The sequence below is a fragment of the Mustela lutreola genome, chromosome 6 (genome assembly GCF_030435805.1).
Source record: "Mustela lutreola isolate mMusLut2 chromosome 6, mMusLut2.pri, whole genome shotgun sequence".
Taxonomy (NCBI): domain Eukaryota; kingdom Metazoa; phylum Chordata; class Mammalia; order Carnivora; family Mustelidae; genus Mustela; species Mustela lutreola.
In genome coordinates, this window is record NC_081295.1 from 58894741 (window position 1) to 58921413 (window position 26673).

The 26673-nt window shown below is 38.5% G+C and overlaps 1 protein-coding gene across 5 annotated transcripts in view; it reads right to left on the minus strand.

Annotated features, from left to right (window-relative positions):
- Nucleotides 1–667: 667 nt before the first annotated feature.
- The window catches only part of PHACTR2 (phosphatase and actin regulator 2), a 264289-nt gene continuing 238283 nt past the window's right edge, over nucleotides 668–26673 (minus strand). For all 5 annotated transcript variants that reach the window (XM_059177360.1, XM_059177359.1, XM_059177357.1 and 2 more), the window contains 2 exons: nucleotides 18261–18337; nucleotides 668–7783 (listed from right to left, as the gene is read on the minus strand). In XM_059177360.1, the coding sequence (XP_059033343.1) occupies nucleotides 7768–7783; nucleotides 18261–18337 (93 nt within the window). In that variant the 3' untranslated portion in view covers nucleotides 668–7767. The remainder of the gene's footprint in view (nucleotides 7784–18260; nucleotides 18338–26673) is intronic.

Here is a 26673-nt window from a genome sequence, read left to right on the forward strand (position 1 = left end):
ATTATACTTACCTTGGGGATGTACAGCTAATTTTTTAATAGCATTCTTGGGGCCAATTTTTCAAACCTACTTTAAAAATTTTTGGTCCCAGTCTTCTCTCTTATATGTCTTCTATCTAGGATAATGGTACACAAACTGCTTTTCATACCTCTCTCTCATAATTTTATCTTTGTCCCAGGATTGAGGGAGGCTAAGTTACAATTTGTAACTGCTATTGAAAAAATGAAAAATATATTCCAGTTCCTTTTTTGGCCAAAATATGCTCCCCACCTCTCTCTTTGCTTATAATACATTAAATAATAAGCATAATGAGGACGTTTGTTTATTTTCTGTATTATAAACTCTAAAGGGACTAGCTTTTATTTTTACACAGTAAAATGTCAATGGAAACATCAACATCAAATATCCTCAGATATAAAAACAAAGCAAGTTTTAAAAATGTATTGTTAAAGTTGCTGTTTAAAGCAGTAAGTCATAGACAGATATTTTAAATAAAAATTACAAATCACAAAGCCTTACATACAAAAAATTTTAAATTAGGTGCAGTTGAAATGATAGACGATTAGAAGATCTGTCTTACTCTTGTCTACAGGGGAGGACTCAGTGAGCTTTTAATTTAAAAATACCAAGTACTGTCTCAGTACAATAGAATTGGAAGAAACTAAAGTTGGGGATTTCCCAATGATTTTATTGAGGTAACTTTTCCCAATTTTATACATATATGCATTTATATATACTTAAGAAAGCTAAACAATGTTCTAAGGCACTTGGAATTGTGCACAGCAAAGTATCCTATAATATTATACAACTAAATAGAGCATAATTTTGCTTTTTAAATAACACAAACACCAGTAAGGAATAAAAAAGATAATACATAGTCTGTCTTTCAGGTTACAATAGTGGAATACATATACATATCTGTGTATATGTGTAGGTATTTATACCCACATACTATAATACAGTACAGATCAAGAACAACAAAAAAAGAGAAACTGTCATGTTAATCAGTGTACAGTTCCAGTTACTTACACTCACAGATATTGTACCTGTGTAATATGTATAATTAGATCACTTACTGGAAATCAGGAATCATTCAGTCAGTCTGATAATGATCACAGCTTACCATTCTTAATCACTTTTAACCAAAGATTAAAATAACAAACAAATGCATACAGTTCTTTATTTAAAAATCACTATTACATAGAAAAAAATGACAAGTTTGAGTTTTTGCTAGGTACTACATCTGGGGAAATTGGTGCAGAATGTTTTGAACACATTGGCACATGTCTAAGCCACAGAAGAAATATTTAAAAAAATAAAAAATAAAAATTAGTGCCTATATTTTAAGTAATGAAAGTGGTGTGACCCTAAATTTATTCAGATTGTTTTCAAATGCTACTTAGCACTGCAAAGGTGATGTCTTTTCGTGAAGGCTCTCTAAGCAGTGTAATGATACAAATTATAGCAAAAGCATCCAGTAAGGGAGGAGCCCCCCAAATTGGCAAGTGGCACAAATATTATTGGCATTTTAACATACCATGAAATTGACCTGAGGGTAGAGTGGCATTCTGCCTCATTTACTCCCTTTAAGTTATTCTTAAAAAGAAAAAAAAATACTGGTATTTAACAAGATAAGAATTCTTAAGCACCATCTAAAAATTCCCTATATAACCTCCTTTATCAACTCTTCAGTTGTTCTGTCTCGAAAAAGATAGTTGGAAATTTTAATACTTAGAAAATTTATAGTGGCTAAATTCTTCCATTTGATTAGCCACAATGGATCCACATCATTTCAAGACATATTTAACCATTCAGTTTCGGTGAGAAGAAGCAACAGAGAATATGTTTATGTATCGTTAGCATAGCTCAGTAATGTTTCAACGAGGTGAAGCCATCTTGAATTGTGCATGACCATCACGGAAGTATGAACGATATGCGTGCAATCCAGGTAATCCACGCTTCCTTCATCATTCAGTACTGACACATTTTACAAAAGTTGAACTGCATGACTATCATTATACAGGGGAGAATTCAAGCATGTGCCTGTGGATTAAATGCTTCTTTAACAGGTAAACAGGGGATTGCTTTGTAACTCAAGGGATGCATCTTACTGGTGAAATTTAATGGGGATTTTCACGGACCACCAGTTTTGTTCATGTGGATTGGTAGCTGTATTTGGGATTAAGCTATGTTAATAATCCTCAAGACACTGACAAAGATGGTGACCAACAATGTAGTCCTCAGGTAAAACTGTGAGACCAAAACCGAAAAAAAAGTTTGCTTCATTTGAAATTTCTCCTGTAACTACATACAGGGACTAGCCAAGTGACTCTGCCCACTGAAACTGCCAAGGCCACCCAGCAACCTCCTCCCTGTAGAGCTGGCAAGTTAAAGATTCACTGGAGCAGAAGGTTTGAAAAATAAAGGGGAAGAAACTATTAAGCCCAAAGTATGCAAGGCAGCCCAGACGAGGTTTTTGAAATAGGTACTTTTCCCTGCATGTCCTCAAACTGCAGTAGATAGTGGTACTGAAGGGAGGTGGTCCTGCCTTAGAGGGCCTTTGGACACAGGGGAGCGTTTCTGACTTTCGGTTTTTACAGGGACTGGGCATGCTCCTGGCATTTAGTCAGCAGGGACTTAGGATATAAAACATCTTGCAGTGTAGGGAACATTTCTGTAAACAAAGAATTACCCAGCTCTAAAGGCCAACAGCACCCCACTGAGAAACACTGATCAACAGTGCCGGGCTCATAGGTGCAGTTTGTGGCAGCAATGCGACAGGCTAAATGACACTTTTTGTACAGTAAATCCTAGCATGGCTAAAAATGACTTCTGCCTATAAGGCTGGCCTTTGGTGAGAATTGCTGCCACAGGATTCTTATTTATTTTATTTTATTTTATATTTTATTTTTGCCAAAAATCTGACAGTATATGTAGTCGGATTTCTTAATTTGGAATGACCTTGTGAACTCTGCTTCCATTGTCTTCCAGGTATGCTAACGGTGATTCCCATTTTCATACAGAACTTAAGTTTAGTTATTACGAAAAATAAGGGGAAAGTGAAAATGACAACTGGTCTGGGACTATTCTACCGTTGTCCCCACCATCCTTTGGTCTCTGGCAAATTATAGGAGTTCCTCATGCTGCTCTTTGAAACTTGGATTTGAGCTACCTAAAGATGAGCTTTCTCTCAGAAACATGGTTCTATTAATTTGATGATGACTTTTGCCATTGCATTCCCCTCTTGGACATATTTCAGTTCCAGAAGTTCATTCTGCTTTGCCAAGCAAAATAATGATATAGCCTGCCAGTAAGAGGACAGAAAATACTCATAGTGGCACATAACCTATTTCCAGAAGCCAAAGCTAGCCAGTGGCAAGAAGCAAGTCATATATTTTTGGAATATATGGTTTATATATATACATATATATATAAAGAGAATGTAATAAGGGCTAAATAAATTCTGTTGATTTAACTTTTGTTATTGGGCAATATTGAGTTCAGCGTTCACAGTTCACATTTGTTACAGAAGGTTTAAGTGTCTCAGTTTTATCATATTGAAAATACACTCTTGAATTCATAGTGTGAAATCCTTACTTTATTTTAAACTGTTTCTGTGACCGCAGAATTTCATAAATATATACGGCGGTATTGTTGTTTGACTGTGATAAAAAAAAAAAAAAAAACAACTCTGTAAATAAATTACATCTTAGTGGTTCCTTACTGCTCACATCATACTCTGATGATGTGAAGAAATTAGTTCTTGTCTCAAGTGATGTACTTTTACTAGTAAGGTTAGGGATAATAATAGGACTGGAATTTAGGAATGCTGCAGCTACTGTACTGATGAAATGACATAAATGTACGTATCTTCCATCTTACCTATTTTGAGGAAAACTTCTCACTGTGTTTAATGTGCTGCTGGGACCACTTAAAAAATAATAAACTGAAGAAATTTTTGAGAAAAAGGAGAAAAGACAGATTTCACTCTTTAAATATGTACATGCTACTATGTGGTAGGCGAGACTGTCTTTTTCTATCGTGAACACATATCATTTTTGAAAGTTGTGTCTGTCTGACTATTGCATATAAATACAATGCCTGTTACATCTTAAAATGTGGTACATAAATCAGGACATGCAGTGTTAATGCAGAGTTTTTTCTCTTTTAATTGTAAGCTACTGGATTTTTTCAAAGTCCCAAGGTAGCACAGAATTGTTGCAGGATGTGAAACCCAAATTATGGGTTTTAAGAAATTATCTCTCATTTTTAGTATCTGATGATTTTTGAAGGGTGTTTTTGATTCCTTTACTGGCCAAAATAGATTTTCACTTACATTTCAAAACTTTCTAACAGGACATATTTACTAGCATTAGAAAAAGATACAAGACTACAATCATTATGCTAATAAAGGACATGAAAATGAAATCAGAAAGCCTGTTTTTCTGGGAAAATCAGAGAGATAGATGAGTTTGCTTTTTCCTCCATTTCAAACAGCTACTCACATATCCCAAATGGTTCTCTGAATACTATAGATTTAGTTTAAATAATTTAAAGGATTAACATAAAGGTAAATTATACCAAATATAAAAAAAGTAAGACATTTCACATATACAGGGAATTATCAGGCAGGGTTGCCTTAAATTAATGCAGAGGACTAATTTCATCAGCCCACAAAGATGCTGTAAAGCCCAGGGCGTCTTCTTACCAGCTTAATGTTAATGTTCTTTTGCTCCATTTAAAAAAAAAGAGAGAAATGGCCACTTTGTGTTTTACAGTCTGTCTGGTTCCTTCCTGCCAGAGATCTTCCTGGATATGGGTTTGTTTTCTTCCCTAATCATATCTTGGGGATTCAGGAAAACTCACTCACTTCCTCTATGTCAGCCTAATGTCTCACTTTAAATAGGGAAAAGGCTGGTGCTGTGTTACAACAGCCCAATTCACACACACATTTTTTTTCATAGAACTGCAGCTTATTGGTTGGATACTCCAAATGCTGGCACTGGGCAGAGGCCTAATTATATGGAGCGTGGTCCACATCTTTAGGGATGCCAGGTAAGAGACCTGTGGACAGGTTGCTGGATATGCTGAATATGCAGTGTTTCTACCTTTTAAAATTAGCTATGAAGGGGGCGCCTGGGTGGCTCAGTGGGTTAAGGCTCTGCCTTCACTCAGGCCATGATCCTAGGGTCCTGGGATAGAGTCCTGCAATGGGCTCTCTGCTCAGCGGGGAGCCTGCTCCTCCCCCACCACCCCAGCCTGCCCCTCTGCCTACTTGTGATCTCTGTTTGTCAAATAAATAAAAGCCCTTTAAAATTAGCTATGAATGCAGAGACTTATTCTGAAAAATACAGGTTAGCTCACAATCCTTCTATTCGAATCATTCTAATGATGTAACTGGCGGTTTCAATTCTTAAATATTAGACTAGCAGTGGTAATATTTGTGACTTTTAAATTTCGCTCTAACTTTTAAACTTTTCTCTAAATGTGTCAATTGGTATAAAGTGTGGGTGGTTCAAAAATCTGACATATCATATAAGCAAAAGAGCATATGGAGGGACTGGAGTCTCATCTTTGTACTGGGGTGCATCTCATTGTAGGGGATTAAAAACTTCATCACATGCACCAGGAGTGAGAAAAAACTGCTTCTTTTACCAACCAAGTAGAGACTTTCTATGACCTGTATCTTCAGTGCTAAAACAGTGATAACATCTTATATTTACCATTTTATAGAAGCCTCGTGATTAAAAATTAGTACAACATTTAAGGACTTGAAGTATAGAAAATTAAAGTAACATTATATCCCTTGAAATTTTTCCCAAGACACAACAATGATAATACAATATTAAGGAAAAGAATGGCTTCGGCCAAAAAATTAGAACAAAGTTAACATCCATGGTTGGATTTAAATACTATGAAATGTACAAAACCTTTGAGCCAAAGAAAGACACCTGGGCATACAGAACATTTGTTTCATCTTAAACTAGTAATGAAATAGCAACAGCGCAAAATCTGGGTTTATTATGCACAGAGCTGAGTATGGCAAAAGGTGTAACAATGCTGCTTATTTTTCTTAGATATAAAATGGTCCTGGCTTTTTCTAAAGCCTTTTATTTTTAAGTAAAATCACCCAATTTTAGTGGTTCTATAAAATATAAATGAATGACAGGATCCAAACTTATCCACCAGAGTAAATGTTTGCTTTTTTGGTTGAAATTGCAATTTACAGTCTTCCATATCATGAACCAGAAGCACTTCATAAAATTCCAGCCCAAGCTCTGAGAATAAAATAAAGTCTACTAGTCTTGTCTTGTTATTATATGTCTCATGTGTTTTTAATAAAAGGAGCACAAAACAACCATGAAAGAACAACTGAATGCAAGGTAGTATTTACATCTGGTATTTGGGAGCAGAAGCCAGGCTGTGCCTGCAACTCCAGGGAAAATAGCAAGATGGCAATTGAGGGTTTCTGAATGTAAACAATACTGACTATAGGCTCACAGAGAAACCTTCCTTCACAGAGAAACCTTTAATCTCACTCATTCTTTTGCATTGCAAGTCAATGCTATATTTATGGATGCAATCTGCAGACTCTTAAAATACAAAATGAGGTTCTCCTCACTTGCAACTTAGCAGGAATTTTCTGTGTTCTTTTAAGCCTTCGGGTACTTTTTTGATCCACATACTTAATTTTTTTTTAATAGCAGCAATCTAACTTAATGCAGCTCTGAAAATAAGTAGTCCTTTCCATGCCCATTCAGAACTAACTGCTGGCAGAACACTTGCATTTGCTTAAGTTTTAACTTTGGACTCAGATTTTTAAAAAACATGCTGTGATTGTCAATATTCTCTTCCTTAGATCAAGTATGGTTGCCTCAATTTTGAAGATAATCGAGCTAGGGAAAGATCAAAAGATTTATTTCTAAAGCTTCCTACAGATTTATACGATCACATTCATCTGACTTTATTCCCAGTCCTGTTATCCTTGTAGAAGTTTGGTACATTAGATAAGGAGTATAAAAAAAAAGTGTGTATAGCTATGCTACTTAAAACATGCAACAAAATTTGGACAGGCATGCTTGTTAAGAGTCAATAAAAGTCTCTTGCATTTAAGAAAAAGATGCATGAAAACACTCAGACTTATTTCTGGCAATTGGATTCACTGGCACAACGCAAAATCATGGTACTATACTGCACCAACATAACGGTGGAATGAGAATATTCTTCTAGGATCAGGTCTTTAAGGAATCCACATTAGGTGATTAGATTCCCATATCTTAGTAAGTTCTCAGCTACCAAAAGCCTACTTCAAAAATATTTATGCTTTGATTTTCTCTTTTCTTCATTAACATAATGAAATATTTATCTTTTTTTCTGATTTTCCACCCCCACCCCTTTCCCGTGCCCAGCAGCTCCAGGCCCCGATTTCTCTTTAACCCGTACTCCACAATTTGGCTTTCTGGTAACAGGGAGCCAGCGATTGTCTTCTGCTCATCTTCTTTGATTAAAACTCCTGATGGAGAATAACTGGTGTGACCATGGTGTTGCTTACCATTAATACGCATGCTGGACAGCAGAGTCATGCACCCCTCCCATTGCTTGTTGGCCCCACCTGGGCCATGCAGGCAGGGAGCACTTCCCATACACTTCCTTCACCAGTTAAACGGAAATACACACATTCAAATCCCAGTGCAATATCAGGTTTTCAGGAAGAGAGGCTTCCCCCAAAGATGATCAGTCCATGTTTCCAAAGAGTCTCACACTTCGTTATGGACGGTGAAACCTGACACAAGAAACAGAAACCCTGTGAGTCTGTGGTAGAGAAACACAGTCCGCAATTAGTAAAGTGAATAAGGTACAGTAATGTTTATAAATTAAAGGCAGTCTAGACATCCCCCAACTGAATTATTGTTATAAATCACCGTCATAACAGAATACTGTTACAAATGTGAGGTTGGAAAGCAGAGGCAGCCCCTACACAAAATATTCTGGTTATATGGTCCAGGATACAGAGAAATCAATACACAAAACATCACTAAACTTGAGGGTCATGTTCTGACCTGTACTGAGCAGAGTGGGATGTTTCATAAGGATTTGGTTACACCTGGTTTGTAGTTCTAAAAGGAAACCATCAACAAATAGTCCCTATTGGTTTAGCTACCTTCTTTGCCTGAATTTCCAAATGCCTGCCAGCATTCCCATCCAAATGTTCCACTAAGCATGGCCACAGATATACAAATTATCTTTTCTTGTAAATCTGTCTTTGCACTTTTAAACGAAGATTTTATTTACTTATTTGAAAGAGAGACAGAGAGCTCATAGGAGCATGAGCAGGGGGAGGGGCAGAGAGAGAGGGAGAAGCAGACTCTCCTGCTGAGCATGGAGCCCAAGGTAGGGCTCAATCCCAGGACTCCGGGATTGACTTGAGCCAAAGGCAGATGCTTAACAGACAAGCCACTCATGCACCACTGCACTTTCTATCTTGTTAAACAATCTACCTTTTAAAAGATTTTTACTTTAGGACCCTCAGATTTGCAACTCATTTCTCTCCTTCACCCTCCATATCCCACTAGACACTAACTCTTGTCTCGTTTGCCTGTCTTTGATCCATCAAAGCTCTCCCGACTTTTGCTAGTCCTATTTGAACAGCCTGCTAGCTAGCTAGCTGGTTTCACATCCACTTTGAATTAAATTCCTAAAGCTAGCCCGGCATATAACCTCAGGAGTTACATGAATTTCCACGCTCTACATTTTTTTTTTTTTTAAGATTTTATTTATTTATTTGACAGACAGAGATCACAAGTAGGCAGAGAAGCAGGCAGAGAGAGAGGAGGAAGCAGGCTCCCTGCTGAGCAGAGAGCCCGATGTGGGGCTTGATCCCAGGACCCCAGGATCATGACCGAGCCAAAGGCAGAGGCTTTAGCCCACTGAGCCACCCAGGCGCCCCTCACACTCTACATTTGTTAAATGAAGACAATACTCCTGTTTCAGTTACCTGGGCATTGTTTTTGCCCTCAGATCTTGCAAAAATCCTTACTCAAACCTGGCCCTTTGCACTGGCTTTCCCCTCTAAATGGGCTGGCCCCACTTTGGGGGTAGAATGTTCTTCTTTCCCCAGACAGTGCTGATAGCTTCTTCTTGTCATTTAAATCACAGGATAGGTTGTATTTCCCTAAGAGATGTATTTCCCTTGTCCCTTCCACAGCATCCTGTTACATTTTCTTGATAGTTCTTAGCACAATTTGAAATCATCATGTTGATTTATTTGTTTACTTGCTAATGGTTTGTCTCCCTCACTAGAACATAATCATGGGAGACTGAAGACTTTATCTGACATGTTCTCAATTCCCCAGTCCAGAAAAGAGTCTGACTCACTCTGTGTGCTCAATCAATACTTGCTGAATGCATAAACAACTGATTACATATATACTGGGCACTTATAAAGTAAGTAATTCTTGTAACTGATGAATCTAATCACGAGACCCCCAAAATGAACTAAAATTAAATTTATACTAATCTATGATATTGCATATGATAGGACATTCCATCATGCTTTCTAGGAAGAGTCAACAACTACTGAAGAAAAATAGAAATCCTATAAAAATACTTCAAAATAGTAATTGAAAATCTCTTAAATCAAACTTTTTATTTAAATATTAAAAAGAGGCAGATAATAATGAGAAATGAAATTACAACTGTTTACCATATGCCCAGCACAACTCCAAGCACTATACATATATTACCTAGTTCAATCCTTAAAACAATCCTATGAGGTATCCCCTCCCCTCTGTACAGATGTGGAAACAGACACAGGGATGCTAAGTCATGTGCCCAAGGCACAGAGCTGGTAAGAGGAGGTGCCAGGCTCCAGACTCTATCCCTAATCTAGACCGACTATGAGAACCAGGACATGCCTTCACTCATACTTTCATTCAGAGCTTTCTTGGTGCCCTCTGGGTAGAATGCAAAGGAAGAGGTAACCAGTTAGATTTCTAAATCTGTCAGTTAGTTTTGATTAATTTTGACCAGAGAAAAGTCCTGTTCCACATCTTAGGCTACTTTTTTTTTTTTTAAGATTTTGTTTATTCGAGAGACAGAGAGTGAGCAGGGAGAGCAGGGAGAGGGGCAGATGGAAAGGGAGAGAGAGAACGCCAAGCGTACTTGGCACTGAGCATGGAGCCTGACATGGGGTTCCATCAGGCCCGATGGGCGGAGTTCCTGAGCTGAGCTAAAATCAAGAGTCAGATGCTTATTTGACTGAGCCCGCCTAGCCTGTACTTTGATAGCTACGGTTTCCTCAAAAACATCTGCCTTTTGTCACAAAGGGAACTAGGTGAGAATGGGCTCAGCACAAACTTTTTGCAATTACTAGAAAAGCAAGTCCAGTGACGTCCTTGAGGATGAAATGAGCAGTATCACTTCTCTCCACGCAGGACACACAAGCACTCTCCATACCACGCAGAGGGAGCAGGAGCCCCAGGGGGCCCCGACAATACAGACAAATATACGGCGCCTGCAGGGGCTTCCCACCCTGAGCTATCAAAGGTCCCTCTTTGTTAGGTTCAGCTTTTCTAGGAATTAAATACAAGCTCTTCTAATTTAGCCATTATTTTAGCCCTCTCCTAATTTGCTGGGCTTTGTACAGCAAACATTCCACAGTGCCCTAATCTTCGCTTGGCTCTGGATTCAAAGGACAAGCATGGGGAAACAACAAGCATGGGCAGGTTTGGTCTTCACACTGATGATGTCTGAGATGCAGAAGGTCAATAAACGAATAAGGGAGTTGAGCAATAAAGTGAGTAGTCAGTGGACCGGAGAAGATTTAAAACTTTCTAAAGCCCAGAATTTTCCTGGAAAGTGTTCTGCTTTTAATTTCCCCCAAATTAGCCGGACACTATAAAGTTTTCTGTTTTTCCCGCAGGCACTATTTGCCCACAGATCCCATCAGAGAATGAATTCCACATATGGGTGTGTGGAAGGTCACAGGCCATCAGCATAGCTCTTAGGGCTGGCTAAGAGAAGAAGGTGACCAACTAGTAGTGTGACTGCCACAACATGCTGACAAAGCCAGGGGTCAGAAATGTACCCTCTCTTCATATGGACCACCAGACCTGGTTTAAAAAACAGAACACAAAAATCCCACAAATAAAAAAGCCACCTCATATATTTTCTTGCACTATCCAATCAGAAAAAGACATTTATATCCTGTTTAAATTAGGCATCTTTTCTTCAAGTTCGGCTTGGAGGTACTGAAAATGTAAATTGTTCTTACATTTGTCACTACCCAACGGTGCGCATGCATTCTGAAATACGAGAAGTTCAGCTTTTCCTCCTAAGAAGATCACCTGACAGAATGAGTTGGGCTTTAGGCTTTCAGTTGACGGAGCAATAGATAGATACATTGTGCCCCAAGGATGCTCAAACTTTTCAGCCACTCTTATTTCAGAACTCTCCTGAGAATCAAATTTGAAGTTACCTATATTTTCTTATTATTAAAACTGGAATACATCTTTCTTAATTTCATACTGTTGAGAGGAAGTGAATGAGGGTGGAGCTACTTTAACGTCCCAGAATTGAGGTAAAGATCATTCTTTTTTTTTTAAAGATTTTTTTTTTTTTTTTAATTTATCAGAGAGAGAGAGGGGGAGAGAGTGAGCACAGGCAGACAGAATGGCAGGCAGAGGCAGAGGGAGAAGCAGGCTCCCTGCTGAGCAAGGAGCCCGATGTGGGACTCGATCCCAGGACGCTGGGACCATGACCTGAGCTGAAGGCAGCTGCTTAACCAACTGAGCCAGATTCCTCCACAAATTACTCCCCCTTCCTATAAAATCATTCAAATAACAGAACATAACAAATTACCCACAAAAGTAAAATGTTACTTTCGTATACATAGATACAGAAATCCTGAATCATTCATTTCTCATTTGAAAGGGTTTCATCGTCAAGGCATATGCACATTAAACAAATGAGCAATTTCTCCTAACCACAGCTCCTAGTTCTACCTGAAAAGCCAGATTACACACTGGATAGGCTTTTATGATTCCAAATACTGAGCCATATGCTTTCAATGCTGATTAAAGCGGCATTTTGCAGCTTTTTCAAGTTTCTATCCAGGTTCATGAGGCACCCATAGAAGGGAGCAGCCTTGCAGAAGAAGCCTTCTTATTCCTCTGTGGAACACCCTGTATTTTTCATTGAGGTCCCACATGTAATTCTTGTCATGTCACAATTTTTTTTTAAGAGATTTTATTCACTTAGCAGAGAGAGAGAGAGGGAAAGAGAGAGCAAGCAGGAGCCTGGGCTTGGGGAGGGGGAAAGGGAAAGGGAGAAGCAGGCTCCTTGCTGAGCAGAGCGCCTGGAATCCCGACCAGAGCCAAAGGCAGAGGCTTTGGAGCCACCCAGGCGCCCCTGAAGTCACATTCTGGTAAGTGTATCTAGAAGCTAAAAGGCAGTTTAGCTGTAAATCTACATGGAACAGTAATCACTGAAGATGGTATAGAATAAGCTATTAACTTTAAATACACACACCCACACCCACCCACATACCTCAACCACATTAAAGAAGCTGGAGTAGAGGAAAAAACCCCCCAAACTATAACCCCATTCTATAAGAAACTGTTAAGAGCTTTTGGATGTTATTTTCCAATTTTTTTCCCTATGTATCTGAATTTTTAAATAAAAGATATAAAAAGCTATCTATGGCTTTATCAGTATCCTGATTTTTCCACTTAACAATATGCCAGCGATCTCTTGAGACCCACTTTGATTCTAAGAGCATCAATTCAATGATTCTTTGCTTGATATAACAAGTAAATAATTAATAAGCTAATAAAATTATAAACATGAAAGTACTACACTGCAGACTCTATTCTTGCTTACAAATTCAAAGTTTACTTTTATAAAAGTAATACTCTCTCTTGATTATAAATCTAACCCATCTGGACACTTAAAAAAAATTCTGGAAAACAGAGACTCTCCTGAAGATTACAATGACCCTTCATCTTACTGCTCAGCTATAACCATTTTCCAAATGTAGTTTTTAAGTAAAATTTGACCTTTCATACAATTTTTCTTTCTAATTTAGAGAATCATCTTAAGTTGTAGAAATGCCATTTACTATGGAAAGGGAAGTGGCTTTATTTTGCCATAGTGGTCTCCTCCCAGAATGCAATAATCCTATTAAGTAACACAGTGCCCTTCAAATGGTCTTCTGGATTTTTGAACGGTGGGCTGGGTGGGCAGCTGTTGGTGGCAGAAAACACAGGATGTGGCTGGACAGGCACTGAGTGTTCTAAGAAGCTGGGGTTAGAGCTTGGAACCTCTCATGCCGCAGGATGAAGTCTCATGGACACCACTAGTCCTCACCCCTGTTACGTGGCCCCAGAATGCATTGCAATGCCAGAGAGCTAGCTAAAAGATGCTGGGAAAGACCAGGGGAATCAGATGAAAAGGGTGGATTGCTATAATTCTTTACTGCGCCAGATTGAACATGTCACAGAATATATCCCATGCTGGAGGTTTCACATGTGTCTTCTGAATACACCAATAACGAGAATGTCACAATTAATTTTAGTGCTGGCACATTATTTAAGAAAAGCTAGCATGATGGGATCCTCATTTACAGAAAGATAACTTAGGGAATGGAACCTTTATTTTTCTTTTAAATATTTGTTTCTGATAATAAATTCTTGTACCTCAAAAACTCATAGAGTGGAAAGCCGCCTTTTCATGCCTGCCCCTAACCACCAATTCTCCTCCCCAGAGGCAACCAATGTTACCAGCTTTTTGTGAATCTCTCCAGAGATACAGACACATGGGAAGATCTTTCTTCCCATGGGAATGGATCTTTTCCAGGATCGACTGATACATCACTGTGTGGAAGATTATCTCTGGATAAAGAGATGTCTGGGCAGAAGGCGCAGGATTGCCTCAACCTATGAACAACCTAAATCCCGCAGGGAGTTAACAGATTTAGGTTCTGAATGGCAGGCTTACTTGATATAAGGAGATAATGTTTGGCACTAATAAGAAGAGCTAATAAGTGAGCTGCTCTCTATCTAGATGGCATTTAAAGGGTTAAGTAATGATCTACCACCTGTATATTCCCTTCCAGGGTGCCTGGTGCTAAGAGCAACAATATCTTCTCCATAAACAATTTTCTAAATGTAAAACATTACCATATTTTGGTATTATTTTGATTAGACTCAACAATGTTTACCAAAACTTTATCTTCTTAAAAGAAATCCTGAAAACAATTTGAAAATCATAAGCACGATTTTTACAAGTCAGAGCCAAAAGATTTCTCTACTGGAATGCAACTCTAATGATGTAATACAAATTAATGGACAAATAGCAGCAGACATTGGCTTTGCTGCCAGGTTTTGAAGAGTACTTAAGCAAGGCATATTTATCTTAGTTATATGAATATTTAATTTTTCCTTATCTGGATAGACATTTTAAAGAGTGGTAATCAATACATTTTTTGGAAAACTTTGAAAGCTTACCCTTGTTACAAAAAAAAAAAGGATATAATTTTCTCTTAAAATGCAGCTCATCCCTGTTTACATCTATTAATATTTACTTAAACAATAAAGATATCAATAGACTTTTATAGTATACAGCAAGTATACTCTTTAAATTTCTGTAGATGAGTAAATACAGAAAAATAGCCAATGGAATTTTGAAGGTGAAAAAAATGCCCTACCAGATAAAAAAACACACTACAAATCTATTCTAATTGAACAGTGTGACACAGTGCAATGACAGGAAACAGATCACTAGAGCATAATAAAGAATCCAGTAACTGGTCCATGTGCATATGAGAAGAATTTCACATCAAGGCGGAAATAAATGGGGCAACTGACTACTGATTCCTTTCTTTATTTTTGTTCAAGTTTTTATTAAAATTCTAGTTAGTCAACATATAGTGTAATATTGGTTTCAGGAGCAGAATTTAATGAGTTATCACTTGCTCATAACATATGCCTTCCTTGATGCCCATCCCCCATCTAGCCCATCCCCCACCCACCTCCTTCCATCAACTCTGTCCGTTCTCTATAGTTCAGTCTCTTAAAAGCCTCCCTCGTTCTTTTTTCCCCTTCCCCTATGTTCATGTGTTTTGTTTCTTAAATTCTACTATGAGTGAAATCACATGGTATTTGTCTTTCTCTAACTGACTTGTTTTGCTTAGCATAATACTATGCTCTCGCTCCATCCATGTTTCACTTAGCGTAATAACACTCTAGCTCCACCCATGTGATTGCAAATGGCAAGACTTCATTCTTTTTGATGGCTGAATAATATTCCATTGTAGACATCTGCCACATCTCATTTATCCATTCATCCTAACTATTGATTTAGAATAAAGTAAAGTTAGTTTACTCTCTTAAATCACCCACACAAATAAAATGCTCAATGGATGAAAGATCTAAGTGCTAAAAAAAAAAAGGCATATATAAAAATTGAAGAGAATAGATTTATAACCTTGGTGTTCCTCCATAAGACACAAAACAATGAAGTAAAAGTAACAATATAGACACATTTGAATGTGCAAAAATTTAAACAAAAGACCATACAAAAAAGTTAAAACATTAAGAACAAATTGAGGAAAAGTATGGTGACATATGTAATAAAGAGCAAATATCCACAACATCTAAGGAGTTTTTACTAATTCATGTGAAAAAGACAACTCAAAAGAAAACTGGTCAAGGTAAATCAAAAATTAAAAATAAATGGTCAGTAAAGATATGTAAAGATGCTCAACCTTATAGAAATCAATGTTCAGTTTTTAGACTACAGACCCCTCACCACCACCACCACCACCATCCTGTCCCGCCAGTGCTAAAGAGGTGATACACGAGGCATGCTCATAAACTGCAAGTCACAGAATAGCATCTTTTAAAATATAAAAAACATAAATCCAGTGACCTGGTGAATCCACTCATGTTACGAGTACAGAAACACTGGCATGTGTGCACAAAGATATCTATATATTTTAATGATATTTAAAAAATTTATTTATATGCATATATTTATATATAATAAATATTTATTTATTAACTTGACACAGAGAGAGAGAGAGAGAGAGTATACATGCAGAGTGAGTGGAAGGCAAGGGGAGAGGGAGCAGTCTCCCCAGCTGAGCAGGGAGCCCAATACGGGGCTCTATCCCAGGGTTCTGGGATCATGACCTGAGCCAAAAGCAGATGCTTAACTGACTGAGCCACCCGGTGTCCCCACAAAGACATATTTATAAAGAAAGTCAAGTCACTGTTTTACTAATGAAACACTGAAAATTCCATAACATTTATCAATAGAATAATTGATCAATAACATGTTATATTATCTATAGAATGCCACAAAGTCATTCAAATGAAAGATAGACACTTATATGGAAAAATTTTCTAGATGCTGTTTTGTGTGTGACTCAGAGTGTACATAAAGGCACATGTGTACATACATGTAGATCATATATATACATCTACATGTTTGTAAATACACAGGAAAATGTCTACTAGGATCTACACTGAACTTTAACTAGTGATTACCTGTGAGAACAGAAATGAAGTTGAGAAAGGAGGGAGTGAAGGGAGTTTTCATTTTTATTTGACGGCTTTTTGCACTGTCTGAATGCTTAATTAGAATATATGCTTTGTGCCCATAACAAATATAGATGCAAAAAATAAATGACCTTTACCCTCCTTGCAACCTTTTCTTTTTCACTTGTTCATAATATACGACAGAAGAGAAAGAAACTCTTTCTGTAAAAATGTTTATTTTTCATAAACTGGAACTTCCATAGAAATGTATTTTTAAAAAATTTGATTTTTTTCTATTTTTGTTTATTCTTCCAATGTTATCAAATGATAATTAGGTAATCAGATACTATGAATTCTAGGAAAACTATGCAGAAGTCAAATGATCCTGAATTATAAAGAGTAGGTTGAGTGCAGTCACTCTATCTCAGGGGTCAGGACTCAAAGGCACGAACACGTGCATGTTATCTGTTCAGTTACCTGGAAGTCCCAGCCAACTCAATGTCACCATAAATATTCAGCCACCTTATTATGATCAACTTTACTGGAGATGTGGGACCACAGGTGTCAAATATCAACAATGAACTTTTCGTGACCCCGCAAGTGGAAGGGAGAAAAGGAGCAGACAGTAGGTCTGGCTTGATCTGTCCACGTGACTGGTCCAAGAGTCGATTAGGATTAGAAGCAGACCTTAAATAGAGAAAAATCCTATACATCCAGATGGCTAAGAGCCCTGAATGCATTTACAAATAAACATGATATAAGAGGAAGCAAGACAAATACAACTCCTCCAGAAGAAAGAGGAGTTTCTTCTGTGTGCCAAACATTATCACAAGAGCAAGGAGGTCTCTACCAACTTCAGCGCAGGGACTTGCTATTAAATGATGAAGCTATACCATTACTTCCTTTATCATAGGACATACTCCAATGAGCATGGAACACCGCCACCAACAGGAACCAGTGCAGAGAGAGTAGCACTAGAGCGTATGACTAGCTGAGGCTGTTTCAAGCCTAGGGAATCAGTATTTGCTTTCCTGAAAGACCTACTGTGGTCTTCTTCATGTAATCATCCATCCTGATATGCTTGTTAGCAATTTAATTTTTCAAGATTTAATTGGCATGCACATTTTTAGGAACATACATGTTATAAAAAAGCAAAGCACATAAACCCATTATAGAGAAAGAAACAGAACACCTGTGAAGAGGGGGGTGGTCAGACTACATGATCACGCAGGTCCCTTCCAGTTTTAGCACAAGAATAAACTGAAACCCAAGGGTACTAGGAGGAAAAAGGGTAGGGTTGCCGTAACCTTCTGCAGAAGCAGTAAAAATCAGATTCCTAGTCTAAGTTAGGTCTTCTGAAAATTGAGTTTCTATCTTCTCTAAGTTATGTCTATGGTGAGCCCAAAGCAGACACATAGGTGCCCATAGTGGCTCTCACCAGCATCTGTTCTGAGCATAAAACTTCAACTGAGCCTCTTCAAGAGCAGAATGAATGATTCTAATGCTCATCTCCTGGCCCAGAAAATAAGCCTAAGGAAGAAACCAGAACATAGCCCTTTGGAATGATTCAGACTTCTGTGAAAGAAAGAAAAAAAAAAAGACTTAATTTTAAAAATGTTCATTAGATGGTGTTATGCTCATCTGTCTTTAAAAAAAAATTCTTTTGATTGTGGTAAATTACACATAACATAAAATATGCCAAACCTCATTTTGCCCACCTACCTTGTAAACTGTCGACTCTCTTCATGAACTTCCATTTCTGTGCTTTTAAATTCATTTAGTTCTTTCCTTATTGCTGCCTAAATAGGGGGAAAAAAAAAAGATAAAGTTGTTGCTTAGGTCACATAATTCCTTAGCCTATACACCATCAACAAAGCAGACATTCTTTTAAGAAATGTCTTGCAAAAAGAGAGTCCTAATTTCTATTAGGTAAAGGTAAGATAAATGTAATATCATACCAAAACCAGGGCAGATTTCCTTGAAGTGTCATTGACGAGGAGGAGAGGAAGAAGGCCTTTGCTAAACCCATCCTGGGGCCTGGTCTGAGTCACATACATCCCCCACCTTTGAGGACTACAAGAATAGCCAGGTCACAAGATTTTCTTCCTTCCTTCCTCCCTTCCTTCCTTTCTTCCTTCTTTCTTTCCTTCCTCATCTGACACCACAATGAGTATGTCTGTGCTACAGGAAAGCACCTTTATTTTTTTAAGATTTTATTTATTTATTTGACAGAGAGAGCGAGAGCACAAGCAGGGGGAGCAGTTGAAGGAGAGGGAGAAGCAGGTTCCCTGCTCGCAGGGAGCCTGATGTGGGGCTCCACGTGGGGCTTGATTCCAGGACACTGGGATCATGACCTGAGCCGAAGGCAGACACTTAACCATCTGAGCCACCCAGGCACCCCAAGATTTTCTGAGAAACAGCATCATTTTCCTATGAAAGTTCTGCATTTCATACCACCCACAACAACATGGCTTTGACCAACTGCCATAGAACTACTGAGAAGGCAGTTGCTTATTTATTCTTTAATATTGAAAATTCAGACAATCAGAATGAAAAATTTCAGCACAGCACTTAAAGCCACTCAAAGAAAATGTACTAATCGGACGTGATTACTATTACCACATAGCAAACACATAACCCATGTCACATAGATGTTGGGGTTTGAAGAGATGCTTATGTCCCTTAGGTTGAAAAACTGAGATAATCATCAAAACATTAACATCAGTTATCTATTAACAACGGTGACTGGATCACGGATGGTTTCTGGTTTCAACTTTGTGCTTATCTTTATTTCCTAATTTCTCCACTAAGCAGGTTCCCTCACGTGAAGTAAAATTATTAATAAAAACATCCCCATAACCTAATCTCTGAGAGATGGACTCTTCAGCCCAAACTTCAAATAGTGCAAACCACAGAGAATGACTTCGCTGAGAGATAAGAAAATCTAGTTTGTGGTTGGAAAATGATGAATTTTAGAAAAAGGGAAAAGACAGAAGGAAGCCTTGAGGCTTCTCTCCGGCCTCCTCCCATCACTGACTGTCACTCTGCGATATGCAAGCTTTCCCCCAACAGGCTTGTCTGGGTTAGATTTAAATCCTGCAGTCATACATTGCTCACATCTCCCTACTCGTATTCCTCAGCCTCTGTACTTTCTATGGGGAACCTGCGGTTGGAAACTGTGGCAATAATTCTTGCTACTAGGTTCTGAAAGAGATGAAGCAAGCAGAGATACACTTATGGGCCCAAGTCCGCTGTGGTAAGACCATTCATCTTGTCTCACAAGGAAGAGCACAGTGAGGAAACTGTCGTACTCACTGTAAATATTGATACCTAACCCCGGAGCCGAAAACAGTGAATACGCCCTATAATACAATCTCCAGTTAGCATCTATTGGAAAGACTTCCTTGAAATGAACTTTTTAAAAATATGGGTAGTGCCAGAGAATCTTGTCTCCATGTTCATTTTAAATTTCTTCTCTGAATGTTAAGAGGTCACTAGATACACTTGGTGTTGGAAGTCATGGGTTGCCACCTCACCTATGCCTTCAATAGCAGTGGGACCCTCAGTGAATTATTTTGCTCCAAAACCTGTTTTCCCCTCTGGAAAATGGGGATGAGGATTCCTCACAGTATTTTAAAGCTCCACTAAGAGCATACGTGAAAGTGCTTTGTACACTTACTGTGAAACTTCCGAAAGAAGAAATAGATTTTAGTTTATGATTGAGACTAACAATTCTTTCACTGTTATTTATAGTCTACTTTGGGCAAGAAGATAACATCACTGAAGGAGACTCAGACAAATAAGGCAAAGTCCTTATTCTCAATAGTAGGTTGGCTATCAATCTAAGAGTCTGACAAAAGTTAATGAAAGCATTCTTTTAGAACCAGTTGAGATACAGAATCTGTAAAAAAAAAAAGGAGTACAGTATAGTTCATTTTCAATGGTGAACTATGTGCTAAACAGCCCTTACATTAGTAACACTGACAATTCATTTATGACGATATACATATGCATTTTTTCTGAGAAAGTTCAAGATTTTGGGGCCTATCCCACATGTTCATCTGCAATGTGACTTTGGCATTCCCTCATCAAGAGGTGGAGTCTGTTTCTCCAGCCTTGAATCTGGACAAGTCTTGCCATTGCTTTAAACAACACAGTACACCAGGGGTGAAGTTTAGCCAGTCTGGAATCTAGCTCTTAAGTGGCCTGGCATCTTTTGTTTCCTTCTTCTCGGAAGTCAGCTGCCATGTTTAAAAAAAAATGTGACTACCCTCAGGAAACCACACTGTGAGAAAGCCAAGGTACAGGAAGAGGCCTATAAGGATGAGAAGCCATGGGGATGGAGAGAGAGGCCAAGGAGCAACAAGGCACAGATGTGCTGGTGAAGGAGCCATCTTGGAAGGGGCAAGCAAAGAAAGACGGTTAAGTCACTAGGAGTTGATAACCCGAACGCTGTATCCTCTTACAAATGATAAGACAGAGGCCTTGAGAGATCATGTCACTTGCTAGACATCAAATGGGTGTTAGGGACAAAGATGGGGCTCATACATAGGCCTTCTTACTTTAAGACCCACAGTCTTTTCACTGAAATGAGCTTCAGGGCCTAAGTCATCCAGATAATTGCCTCAGATCTCCATGTTGTGTGTGCTGGTTTGTAATTAGGAATAATGAGTCAGTTATAGGCAATGAATGCGATGTGAAATTATAGGGACTGGTTGTCTGAAAATATATATCAGCAAGATGTAACTACAGGCAATTAAAGAAAAGCAATACTCCTTTTAAAAGTTCACTGCAGGACTACCACAATTTTATTCCAAGAGTTGCTTCCTCTTACTATTTAAAGAGAAGGTCTCCTGGGGCACCTGGGAGGCTCAGTGAGTTAAACCTCTGCCTTCGGCTCAGGTCATGATCCGAGGGTCCTGGGATCGAGCTTCGCATTGGGCTCCCTGCTCAGCGGCGAGTCTGATTTCTCCCGCTTCCTCCGCCCCTCCCCTTCCACTCATGTTCTCTCTTGAAGGCTTTGCTCTCTCTCTCTAATAAATAAATAAATAACCTTTAAAAAATAAATAAAGAGGTTTCCTGAGAGGGTTATGAGAGGAAAAGGGTAATTAAAGATGCTTCATGTTCAGAAAATACAGGTACAATAATCTTAACTCCCTTCTATGCAAATGAGACCAGAGTTTAGGCCTAAGGACTCTTCCCATAAATGTAAATGGGACTGATTCTGTAGGAAGATATGGGACAGAAAGAGCCAGGCTGCTGTGGTGAGACTGGAGCCCGAATGGTGCTGAGCTGGACCAACATTAGTTAACCACTGAGCTGAAACCAGGTCTTTCTTTCTTTCTTTTTCTTTCTTTCTTTCTTTCTTTCCTTTCTTTCTTTCTTTCTTTCTTTCTTAGTTATTTATTTGAGAGACAGCAAGTATGCACAAACATGCATGAGTGGCAGGAGGGGCAGAGCAAGAGGGAGAATCTGGAGCAGACTTCCCACCGAGTGTGGAGACTGACGCAGGGCTCCACCTCACGACCTTAAGACCAAGACCCGAGCCAAAACCGAGAGTTAGATGCTTAAGCGACTGAGTCACCCACGTGCCCCAGAAACCAGGTATTTCTAGGACTGAAACAAAACCAACGCCCTGAGACTGAATACACAGCATTTTTGGTACCGTTGAGAATTACAAAGAAGAGAGAGGAAAGAAGAATAACTGAAATGAAGTTTAAAACTGACCAGTGATAACTGGTGTGAGAAGGTCTGCTTAATTCCCTCTAGTCAGCTCAGGGATCCCCCTTGCCATAAGGAGCTGGTGATTTGTTGAAAATATGGACTCTGCTGCCTTCTCAAACAACGTGAGCTGTGAGGCCAAGATTAACTGGAGTTCCCTTATTTGATGTTTTTTTTGCTTATTTCTTTGATAAAAAAACTGATATGGAACAAGGAGGGAATTTTTTTTTAAAGACTATATTTATTTATTTGAGAGAGAGATAGAGACAGTGCCAGTAGCGGAGGTGGGGAAAGGGAGAGAGAGAGGGAGACTCCCCACTGAGCAGGAAGCCGGCCTCTCAGGGCTTGATCCCAGGACTCAGAGATCACCACCTGAGCCTAAGGCAGATGCTTAACTGACTGAGTGACCTAGGTGCCCTTGGAGGGAAGTTCTTGATTATTCATCAAGCTCAATACCATGTATAGGTAAGTGTACTGTTCTTTGCTGCAGGACAACCAGGAACAGGCCAAGATTATGTCTGTATAGAATTAAAATCATCTGTCTTTGCTGCAACCTCGTCCTGTTTAGACAGTACATTCCTGAAAGGGTACTGTGTTCATATTTACGTCCCTGGTATAAGACAGTTCTTAATATATTAATAAAGAATTACTTCTTGAGTAACTTCTTGGACAAATCCATGTATCATCAGAATTTTCAATTCTTTCAGTAGATAATTTTAGACTAGACTGTAAACTGAGGCTTCACGGCACAGTGAAAATCTCACCTGTGGGGAAGAAAGCTTAGATTATCAAGCTTGCCCATGGATGTAACACTGGTGAGCTCTACCATCTATTGATGAACTGGGACTTTATGGATACACTACCTAATTCCCAAGATGGATATAATTGGCTCTACCAGTGAGGAAACCAGAGTTAAATGATTCGGCCAAAGTTGCATCTTCCAAGTGGCCAAGTCAGGAATCATACCTTTATGTGCCCAGCTCCAAAGCCTGCCCTCCCCTTTCCACCATGGACAGAGCTTCCATAGCCTACCCAGGGGGATGACAACTGCTGGTGAGCTTCAGTCTTCAGGCCAAGTTGATGGCCTCCTCTGGTCCTGTCTGTCCTATCATCTTAGGGCTCATTTTTCTACTTCAGCACAGATACAGACAGACATTATATCTTACTGTATGAGCATCTGTTTCTAGTGCTCTACTCAAATACATATATTCAAAGATTAAAAATGGTGTCTCAAAGGTGAATTAAGCTCAATCAAATTCACAATTAATGGGGGGGGTAGACAAAAAACCCCTCACAATTAATTTAAGGCATTTCTCCCACCACTTCTCTCTCCTAATTTGAGCAATTTAATAAGACTACCAGATTTATGAGATTCCCTACAGTTATTTTCATAGAATGGGCATTGACTGGTTATTGACTGCCTCCTGATTTCTTCTCTTTATACTTGAATTGCAAAGATTTTTTTAAATGCAAAGTAGTATCTTAGTGGGGCTAAGACAGAGCACTAAGAAAAGAGAGAGAAGGGGTGATGCCTTTAGGAGGCAGGAAGTTCAGTGTTTGAGAGCAGAGGTGGAAATACTTAGTTCCAATAATTTTTTTTTCAATAATGGGATATACAGTTCAAAGTTATAAAAAGTAAAACTTTTTTAACATGAAAGTTAAATCACAGATTTTTATACGTAATTGGTATAAAATATATTACCTATGGACAGAATAAAATATATACTCACTCAATAAGATACTCTCTTTAACCTGATCATTAGGCATTATGAAGTATTTTTATGAAGCATTATGGAGATCTTTTAAAAAGCAACAAAAATCCAGATATACTTGTAATAATGATGATTAGCATGTATTATTTTCACTCTAAAATCACGACTGACAGTTTTAGTAACTCTAGGCAATAAGTAACATTTCATTATACTCCTCTTTTAACTTCTAGAGAGAACAAATAACTTTATTTTTTCTAGAGAAAACAAATAACTTTATTTCATTATACTCCTCTTTTAACTTCTTGAGAAAACAAATAAATATTTATTATAACAAATAATTTCATTTTTTAGATAGAAAATAATAGGCATTGCTGTGCATTATAATTGGTATTTTTTTTTGTATTTTTGAATATTCTGATTTTTGCCAACAAACATGAGTCACTCATGAATACACAATGTGCTTACATTAGTGGCATTTTAAACGGTTGCTTTTTTTCTATCTTTAAAACTATACAACATTCTTTTAATCTAAAAGAAATTATTCCTATTTTTCTTCGAGGAAAAAAAATTACACATAAATCCAGTTCTAAAAATACTGCCCTTTAGACTTTCACAAGTGTCAGGAGCACTGGGATAGACAATGTCACAAGGTATAAAATGAGCCTCAGATATGAGGAGGGAAGGGTTCTGGCCATGTTCTGGGGCTCAAAGTTTGCTCTGCAGGGGAGATGCCAGTCATGTGCCTTAAAAGTACTCTTGAACAGACACTAGGCCTACAGAAGAAAAACTGACCAAGTAGATCTCCCCTGCAGTTTAGAAGTCCAGCAGAAAAATCTATTTTTGTTTCAACACAAAGTTAAAAAGAAAAATCCTTTCCATTATAACTAAAGATGGAGGAGTTTAACCTTTCAGCAACAGACATGAGTTAGAAACTATTTCTAGGGTATGGAAATTTAATCATCGAGACTCTCGTGGCTTGCATACTTTGCACCTGATGTGATCTTTACTCATTTCCCTGGACACCCCCTACCTGCTTCTCAGAAGCTCAGCTTGATATTCAAGCCAGCTGGGAATGGTGGATGTGGCAATTATATTTGTAAAAGATGGCAGCTATCATACCTCTAGCCCTCAAGTTCTTCTGAGGATGACCTTGCTGATCCCCCACTGGGAGGCAGAGCTAACGCCCCTTGCGCTGAAGCTGGACTATTTGTATGACCCACTTGAAACTAAAAGAAAGTGGTGGAGTAAAGCTAGGTGTCTTCTGAACTGGGGTCAGATAGGGCCATAGAGCTTTCACCTTCATTTGTTGGGGCACTTACTCCAGGGACAGCCAGCTACCATGTAAACAGTCTGACCACTCCGAGGCCACTCTGCTGAAAAGGCCATGTGTAGGTGCTCTGGTGGACAGCCCCAACCAAGCCTAGCTTCTGAGCCATCCTCTCAAAAACACCAGACATGTAAAGAAGTCATCTGGGACCCTCCAGAACAACCTCTTTGTCAGCTGAGGGACACTGAGTGACCACAGTCAACCTCACAAAAAGCAGAAGAATTGCCCAGCTGAGCCCTGACTAAATCCCCAACCCAGAAAAATCTGTAAGATAGAATAAGATGGTTGTCATTTTCAGCCACTAAGTTTTGGGAAGTTCACTACACAGAAATGGTGACTGAACAGGGTCATCTAGTGGCCAATAAATGAGAGGTGAATGACCAAAAGCACACAACTAGGGGAGGAGAATGGAAGAAAACTTGTAAACAGTGTACACTATTTTTTTCTTCTTTTTAAAAAAATTTTTTAAGTTTCTTTTTTTTTTCCTCAGTAATCTCTGCATCCAGCACAAGACTTAAATTCACAACTCTGAGATAAAAAATTGCATGGTCTTCCGAATAAGCCAGCCAGGTGCCCTACACTATTTTTTAAAATTTTTTGATTTTACAAAACAACATTCTACGTGCCTTGACTATCCCTTCTCTTGAAAAGCAACAAAAATGCTGAGCATGACATTTAAAAATCATTTCAAATGTACTGATCAGCCAATAAGAAAGTAAACTATACTTTGACAGAAAGAATAAATGAAGATGAAGCTCAAAGAAATGAAGTAAGCTGAGCAATGACATTGCCTTTGACCTTGAGGGCATTTGCTGTGTTAAAAGTGGTGACTGAGGGCAGTCATTTTCATAGTGTGGTGAGATACTAAAGACCAGAGACGAAACCTGCCAAAGGTGGAAAGCCGCATGAATAACCCTCCCACCACAGAGAGGGGTCTCATGGCATAGCCTCAGTGAAGAGTATGCTAGAATGTCTGATCCCCAGAGGATAACAGATAATGTCATGCTGGTGCTTAGCAGGTGAGGCAGAATGAGATCTACCCTGAGAATATGAACCAGTAAGTAGCCCTCACATGGGTTCACAGCCTGGATTCCTAGCACTAAGGTGGTCCAAAATAACTCAACTTTATATTAAAATAGTATTAGATAAAACAGTCTTTACAACAGAAAGCATTTCTTGGGTAGAGTCTCATAATAAAGGCTTCATCAGGAAAATGTAATTATCCTAAACTTATATACATCTATTGACACAAAACAGAATTATAAAGAGAAGGAAACATCCATATATGCAGTAGTAGAGGTAACACATCCTTCTCTTGGTCTGGGACCAAGCAGACAAAAAAGAAAAAAAAAAAAAAAAAAAAAAGGAAGGATAC